This window comes from Epargyreus clarus, unplaced genomic scaffold, assembly GCF_041222505.1.
Source record: "Epargyreus clarus isolate Ecla_fem2 unplaced genomic scaffold, WU_Ecla_fem_2.2 ptg000012l, whole genome shotgun sequence".
NCBI lineage: Eukaryota > Metazoa > Arthropoda > Insecta > Lepidoptera > Hesperiidae > Epargyreus > Epargyreus clarus.
In genome coordinates this window covers 2,258,936-2,268,103 of record NW_027332220.1, presented here as the reverse complement: position 1 = coordinate 2,268,103, position 9,168 = coordinate 2,258,936, and the positions used below count along the sequence as shown (strand labels likewise).

The following is a 9,168-nucleotide window of genomic DNA, read 5'->3' as shown; positions in this document are numbered from 1 at the left end:
AAACTTCTAGTTTCTAAATGTTACCTAATTATTTAACATCATTGTACCTATCGAAAAGGCACAAAAATATCATAAGAAAATCTCAATTTTTCTAAGCCTGATTTAGATCTTTCATGAATTGTCATTAGTTAGGTATTTTTTTTGTATTTTTGTTTTAATCAAATGCATTTTGACAACACAGTGATTAAACAAAGGCCCTCAGTGATAAACTAATACAAGTTATTCATATTCGCGCCAAAACATAACTTTTAATACGCGTTAGTAGGTATATGATACCACTTTTTTAAAACGAGAAATAACTTGTCCAATTTACAAAAAGGTAACAATCATAATGGTTTCACAACTAGGAAATAGTATTGGTGACGAACTGACCACCAATATGATCACAACAGCTCGTATGGATCGCTAGGATATCACAAAGGATCTTAGAAAACATCTTTGGTGCATCGTCACCAAGGTAACATCATAAGAACTTGTGATTTAAGTTTTAGGGTGCATAAATTATATAATTAACATAACATCTACAAACTTTGAAATATAATTAAAAGTCAACAAAGGTAAATATGTCAAATAGGGATAGGAATACGTGTGCAGATAAAAATTTTACTTATTTTTTTGCTTGTGCGGCGCGGTTAATGAAATTTATAATTAACGTTAACGCATTATTAGTCTCGTAGTTATTAGCGTTTCAAATCGGTTTACATTTTCTGATACAAGAAAGATTAGTAAAGATACTTCGCCGCCTTGAAATTTAATGAAGCCAAAAACGGCTTATTTTAGTAATTCTTTTTTGAATTCTTGACAAATAAAAACATTTTTAGAGAAAATTTACGAATAAATAACTAATACTGCGTAATTTACGTAATAAATAAATAATTATTTCAAATATTTTAGGGACATTTTAGCACGGAGACGTGGCAAAACCTTTTTACGCAACTATTTCAATTCTCAAAAATGGATACATTTTCTTGTTAAAAGTGAGTAATCTTTACTAATCTATGCTGTAGGTACCTACTTAACGATCGATTAGCCGTTTTCACTTCAATATACCACAGAATTTTCAAACTTCGGTATACAACAACAACAACAGAAGTGCGATCGATATTTTATTTTAGCACTATTTAGCCCTGAAGTATGAACATTTTAAACAATTATGATTCTCTTCTTATTATCTTATTTTATTCTAGCAACCGATAAATTCACAATGTCTTTAACACTATGCAACATTTGCGCTTAAAGAGACAATTAAAATTAACTGTTACGTCATTTTCCATCTTATTAAATAGATGGTTAGATTTATCTTGTCCACTTTATTCCGATATAAATTTAGACATAATGTCTGTATATTCTGAGTGTGCGTTTAAGTCTTTTTAACAAAAAAATAATTTTCGTGTAAAATAAAACTTTATTTTTGTATCCATAAATATTTTTGGATTTTTATTGATATTAGCAAATTATTAATAATAAATAAACCTACCGACTGTACTTTAAGTATAGGCTATCTCAAATGATATGGATTTTTGGTATCAATATTGATCTACGTGTCTTAAATATACAACAGTATTTATTTTTAACCACACCACAATTATTATAATATAACATAGCACGGCCCACACATACAAGTATAACAAAGGAATTTTTATAGTTTCCGGTCTTAAGACGTTGCCCATTACAATATTTTATATATTCTAAAGATAAAGCGGTTTCACGGAAATCTCAGTAATTTTGATGCTCAAAATAATATGCAAAAGCTTGATAATACAAGCCGCGATAGGACAGTGGTTTAAAATTCGGTCTCTCAATGTAGAGGAAACCTACACCCTGAGGGTCCTTTAAAGAATAAAAAGTTCTCCAACGGCACCGGTGGGCACATGGCCAGCGCGGTAGACTATCGGCTAAGTCTCTCACTCTAAGAGGAGACCCATGCATAGCAGGGGAACAGCCATAGGTTGACGACCATATACAAGTAAGAAAATTATTCGAGTTTACTAATTAAGAAACCTAAAAGTTCAAAACGTTCAAACGTTTCAACTACTTTTAAAGGTTTTTTTTACGGAAGTTAAAATTTAAATTTCGCACTATTTCAAAAGTCAGAAAGCGATGTTATATCATAATTCTATCTCAATGAACATTTTTCGAAGCATATTTTTATGAAATCTCTTTGTTTCACGCATATCCCAGGCGTCACCTAAGATTATTAATTAGAGTAATCAATAATTAATATTATCCTACCTAAATTTATAACAACTATTTATTTTATATACGAGTAGTAAAGCACTCGACATACTCCGCTTAGCACCCGAACGGATATTTTCAAGCTTTATTAATATTATTATTCTTAAACATTACTTCCCGATTAGCACAAAATTACTTATTATTTATATTATATTTTAATAAATTTTACCTATTAATTTTACCTCACAACATGTTATTAATAATTAATTAATATTATGATTGTGTAATTTACTTGTCGACTGAACGTACAAAGGCCATAACTGTAACATGACAAAAAAGGAAAAGTGTACTTTTATACATCTCTGCCGTTGCAAGTAATTTGATTAACATCATTAGATATGCCCTGCAATCACGCATTTGTAATTTTTGAAGGAGTAAGAGCATACAATTTGTAATAATAACATACCTATAGCTCCACACTACGATTCCACTCCTATATTATGGATCCCATATACAGCCAAAGACGACAAACAACACCTCTACAGAGGCAAACATCCAGACCCAGAATGAAAATCTAAAATTACCATTCAAAGGAAAATGGCATTCAACTATACTCGGCCGGGGACCGAACCCGTGACGCGGGTTGTCAAACAATCTCAGTCCGAGGTACATTAGCATAATGTCAGTACTACTACAAAATAACTCTTTTGTCGTACAAGTATAAATTGAACTCGCTCATATATTGACAAAATTCCATACGGGGCACATCTATTGATTTACCGCGAAAACGAGAATAACAGCCATATTCTTATCTACATCACATGACATCTTAAATATGTGAATTTAATGAATACAATTTGGTGATATAGTGCTAATTTTGGAGTTTCTATTTCTAATAAGATACTTATGTAATGTACAAATATTTGATATTACGCATAATTATACTAATGCAATAATTGAATTCATAAGATAATTAATAAACAACGCCGCTTTTTATTTAAATAAAACTTAAATTATTTAACAGCGTATTTACATTGGATATTTTATAGGCCTTTAGTTTGAAAATATTCTTATCACGAGATAATAATGTTAATATATTAATACCTACACAAATGGTCTATGTAGCAAACGTGAAGAAAGAAAATGTGTAAAGAAAGCAACGAAATATTTTTAATTAAGAAAGGATATATTAAAACTTCGTTTAGAGGAATACAATACTCGTATGTTAAAGTCATGTTTAAATTAATTATAAATTTAAGGATATTTTATTTCTCTAAATTGACTTTTTAACACTTTCTGTTCGACGTACTTCAAGGAGACCAGAAGTACAAATTGGTAAATCAATTCAATGCTTAATTAAAAGAAAATTTAATACAGATTGATATTTTTCTTTTTATTAATTAAACCTAAATTAACATTTTGTGTTATGGTGCAGACTTTAAACTAAATGATTGGTTCGCAATTTTTTATTTAGTTTCAGTTAATTCCCTTTTTATTTCACTGAATCGGTTAATATGTGTGTAAAAAATACAATGTTTACACTAACTATAGGTTTATAGTGTTTTTAAGCAATTATTATTATTTTAATTTAAAATAATGTCATATATTAATAAACTTAAATAATAAATGTGTATTTAATACTAATACATATTAGATGCAATATTTTGTTGTGGAATTTCATTGCTAGAATTATTTTTAGTAAATTATATTATGCCCAATATGTGGTCCCAATTAGAAAAGTGTTATGACGCAGATATTTTTAAGAGAATTATTAACGATTAACGACTAACTATAAAATCCCTAATTGAAGCACAAAGCTGGTTAGCAGTGTGTAGAGCGGGGATAAAACGATGTAACACCTTTTCCCCTATTTTATATGTATATTATGTCAAACATTAAGAGTATTTTTCCTGTCTCGTCTGTTACCCGCACGAAAGTCCTACACGCATGCCACTTGTGTTGTATTCTTTCATACGTACACGTCACGAAGAGACTACAGTGATATAATGCACGTGTGCATGTGGAACGCGTGCGCGGACGTACACGCGCGACAAGAAAAGCGCTCCAAATATATATAAATGATGCGGACAGAAGACATATATTCTCAGCTGACCAACGTTAGGTGATTGAAAAATATACCGCATTCCCTTACATCGCTTCTATGTACTGCGTTTACACGCAAATATTATATTAATAATAAAATATTAGTGTTCGTATGTCAATGGAAGTTACAAGATATTTTTTTAACTATTAAATTTATTAAAACAAATCTCTATGTACAGACATTGTCTCACATTATTTATTGCATTTTCATTGCATCTCGATGACCAAAAAGGTTATTACAAGCCACAGACATCCGAAACCAAGTACATAAGGGTGCCCACACACCAATCAATCGACCGATGTAAATGAATGATAGTGAAACCGATCATTCAACAACGTTAGTAGTCACCACACAACTCGATCAATTCAACCAATTCAGAATGTTCAACACATCTCGAATTGTGGTAGACAAAACTTGGTTAAGATCTATTATATGATTTTAGACTAAAATTATCGCGGAATTGAGACATTTTATTATGTAACGGGTGCTCACGATATGCTATGGTTTTATGATATGGTAAACGTTTCCACGTTTACCATATCATAAACATATCATAAACATTGCACTATTTGTGACTTGCATAAACTAACCACTGGATTCCTCCAGTGGTTAGTTTATGCAAGTCACAAATAGTGCAAAGTACGGTGCGTAAGGATATTGTCAGTGTTGTGTGTCGGGATATGAAACCTAGAAAAGAAAAACGAACTAGACGTAGGGTAGATAGATTAATCTACCACTAGTACTTGTCAACGGTTTCTCCCCTCCACCTCAGTTTCGCCGTGACCACGATCCATGCAACTGGGTCGAAATATCGGCAATAAAAAACGCATATCGTGAGTACCCGTTACATAATAAAATAAGATCTATTATTAATAACGGACGTAATTGCATCGATCGACAAGCGATAGGTATATGAACCTTAGATTGATCGGAAATGCGTAATTCCTTCCAAGCACTAAGAGACGTCACGAAAAAGTGAATAGTTATTAAACGACTACATTTTAATTTCATTTGCCGTCTTCTAAACTTTTACGTGAATCTGCTTATGTATTCAGGGATGATTTTATTTTTATGTGTCTTGATTTTATTCCTTAATTTTTTTATATTTATTAATTATTACGTATTTATATTACAAAATTGTCTGCTTTCCACTGTATTTAAGTTCCAATTAAAAACTTATGACCGACATAAATATTTTGTGACATGGTATAAAAAAAATATAAAGTATATAATCTCACATAAATAAATGCCTACAACCTTGGTACGGACAACTAAGCCTAAAACAATAGAATTTTCATTAAAAACCAATTTAAACTAACGCAAATATTTTTATGATGAAACGAAATAAATATTTATAGGAACAATTTTAACAAATTTGGTTAATCGAATACTGATATAATCGTCTATATATAATTTAAATTTTGTTCATTCCGTTCATTCCATTTAATCTCAATTAGTTTAGGAACTAGTTTTAAGCACTGATATGTGCTTTGTGAAAGTAATAAAGCCAGCCCTGGCATTCTCCGAAATGCTAACTCGGGAACTGTAATGGCCAAATACACAACGTTTAAGTAAATTTTGGTTTCCTACTTATATGTATACAAACTTTTCATAACATTCAGACATTCTCAAAACATCTGTGGTGTTAAAATTATTTTTTATTTAATACCATATTGTCATAAGAATGATTTTATGTTTATGTACTTTAACATTATGCGGTGATTTTCGAAAGTACTTAAAAACTAGAACACTAAGAAGTGCTCATTTCAGTGTAGATAATGACTCAGGAGGAGTTTACTCAGGAATTTACTCAGTTACTAAAACTATGCCAAAAAACAAATGTACCGAGAAATTTTAACTTAACAGATTTATTTAAATAAAATAATTTCGAAGTTTTCTTAATCAATAATTATGTCAAACAGGGAAGTGAATCATTCCTATATTATTATGTAGAAATTAGAAATGCATATACATCAATGTTATTTTTAATAATATAGTATGAGAAAAAGCTAAAGTCCTTGTGTAATCGTTTTGAGGCGCTATATTAAAGATTTATATGTACGTAAAGTATCTGGGTTAATTTTAATAATATAAAATAACCTTTATATTATTAGAAAAAAAGGCATAAATATAGTTTTTATTATACATAATATAAAGTTTGCATATGTTTGCATTTATTGTAAAACAGGTCCCGGCGTCATACATTTCTATGACACTACACTGTGTCATAGAAATTTATGACACCATATCGTGTATAATTCTTTTTTACCTCAGAAATAGTAACGGAATTTTCAGAGCTCATGGCAGATGTTTTTATTCATTCATCAAGCGCACTAGACATATTCCAGCAAGTCAAAGACATACAAATGGTTAATTTTGTGAGTAAATAATAATTTAAATTTATTTTGACGTCATAATAGTTATTTAATGAAGAAATTGGTTAAGAGTTTATGTTGACTCATAATCATAGCATATCTTAAAGAACTATGACAATATTTTGCATAATTTAAAGGCATAAATTATTATCTACTACCATTTTGTTAGCACATAGCAAAGTATGTAACTGTGTGACTTGAATCTATACAGATTGTAATCTTAAATGGCAGCTTTTGTGTTTGTTTTTCGCTCATACATTATAGAGAACAAGCGAGACGCAAATAGGAACCGGTGTTTTACATTACAATCTTTATTGAATCAAGTTATCGTCTTTGTAAACTTGTAACTTCGTATGTTATATTGTCAAAGTAGGTATTACTTAATATTTTGCGAATAGTTTTTTCTTAATATTTCGCGAAAATTTTTTTGGAGCTCCACTGCTCGAAAAAGAAATGTGATTATTCTTTATTTCAAGTTTATAATAAACAATACTTTATTGCACTTAAATATACGATATGTTGGATATTTGTTCCAAGATATTTAAATTTATTTTAGCGCGTTAAGTAATATACATCAGAGTGTATTTTTTAATGGTACGAAGTTGCGCGCCGATATAACACATAATTAATTTGTAGTATTTATTTTCCTATATAGTCATTTATTCAGTTAACATTCGTTAGAAAGTGTATTTTTTTGATTACGCTATAGAAGTTCAACAAAGGGAGATCTCCTGCCGGGCTGAGTGATCGTGCCCGAGAAGCGGCCGCGCGACAGTCTCAGTTCGGATCTTGTATACATGCAGGACATTTAGAAAACTTCGATAGCATGATTCAGAATACTCGTGGCGCCATCTCTTGTCGCGTAGCGGGAAGTCGCCACAGAAGTTTAACTTCTTAGGTATGTACATCAGTACACACACCCTTTCAATATTACGTTTTTTATGTTTTTCTCAAAAAGTATTTTAGGCATAAGGGTTTTTAAGTCCTTAACAACGCAATATATTTTTGTTCTCACAGTACTGTGATAGTTTGATTCGTGGTTTAACGTATGGGCATATGAACGTCCTTATTATTGTATAGTAATAGTAAAAGCTAAGCTTAAACTTGCGGTGTCGCTGCTCAGTGCCGGGCGGCGCCGCAGCCGGTCCTATGTGTTCCTGGAAACAAATAAATAATTAGTTTAGTTAAAAATAATAAAAAATATAACCTAAGATTCGTCTTCGGTAAGTCAACAGAAACATATTTTGGTTTATATGGAGTTGCCCGGCAATGTAACCATTGTTAGGTATATAATTATATGTTTATTAGATAATAATAGTCATATTACCAGTAAGTTTTTTTAACTTGAACTTTATCCTGAGAACACATCGTAGAGTGAAGAGGGAGTAATATGTCAAAAACCAGCTAACAATTCCGACTTAGAAAATTATAATTCCATTTTTATTGCATTTAATTTTTGTATAATTTCACCACACGTTGTCGTTTGGAATATTACTCAAATAAATAGCACGATATTGTAGCACTTCGTTAGTTTTGTATCGCTTTTAGTTCGCTTTTGAACGTGAATGCGACATCTATTCGTTTCTAAGTCTATGACAAGAGCAAAAATAATTACTCACTTTTTATTATTAACACGATTAGGTGTACTGTGATTAGATTGATGTGAACTGTCGCTGATCTCGGAACTGGAGCTCCGGATGTCACCTTCCATCTGTAACACATAAAATACATTACATTTATTATTCATTTACCTATAACATCGGCCCCTACACTCCTTACAGATCCGCTTGTGAATATAATCTTTAGAGACACAATTACAAGGGCAAAACCAGTGCTTAATAGACGGCCGTTTTCCTGATTCTCTTAAGATAGCAAAGGTCAGCCCAATATATAAATACGGAAAAAAATCTGATCCTGAAAATTATCGTCCAATTTCAGTCCTTTCAACGATATCCAAAATTTTTGAAAAAGTTATCTACAATCGCTTGGATAACTATCTAAAATCTATAAATTTCTTATCTAGTAAACAATACGGCTTTCGTCCTAAAACAAATACCCTCGCTGCCACAATTGACCTTATTACAAACATAAAGAATAACATCGATGATAAACGTATAGCTCTTGGTGTTTTCATTGACTTAAAAAAGGCATTCGATACAATCAGCCACGAACTACTCCTCCTAAAATTATATGACATTGGAATCAGAGGGAAAGCTCTTGAAGTATTTCGATCCTATTTATCCAGTAGATATCAAGTCGTTAAAATTAGTGGTGTCGTAAGCAAGCCCGAACCAATAACCTACGGGGTCCCGCAAGGCTCAATTTTAGGGCCTTTGTTATTCTTAATCTACATTAATGACATTCATAGCCTAAACTTGAAAGGCGATATAACACTTTATGCAGATGATACCAGTCTATTTTACTTTGGTAACAAAATTGAGTCCATCACAAATCAAGCCCAAGGTGACTTAGATCGTCTTTACTCGTGGTTCCAGGATAACTTACTTACCGTTA

At 31.3% G+C, this 9,168-nt stretch overlaps 1 protein-coding gene across 2 annotated transcripts in view; it reads right to left on the bottom strand.

The window, feature by feature from the left end:
• Positions 1–7,426: 7,426 nt before the first annotated feature.
• Positions 7,427–9,168, bottom strand: part of LOC140746097 (ceramide synthase 5) — a 33,352-nt gene continuing 31,610 nt past the window's right edge. For both annotated transcript variants that reach the window (XM_073078099.1, XM_073078100.1), the window contains 2 exons: positions 8,274–8,365; positions 7,427–7,811 (listed from right to left, as the gene is read on the bottom strand). In XM_073078099.1, the coding sequence (XP_072934200.1) occupies positions 7,802–7,811; positions 8,274–8,365 (102 nt within the window). In that variant the 3' untranslated portion in view covers positions 7,427–7,801. The remainder of the gene's footprint in view (positions 7,812–8,273; positions 8,366–9,168) is intronic.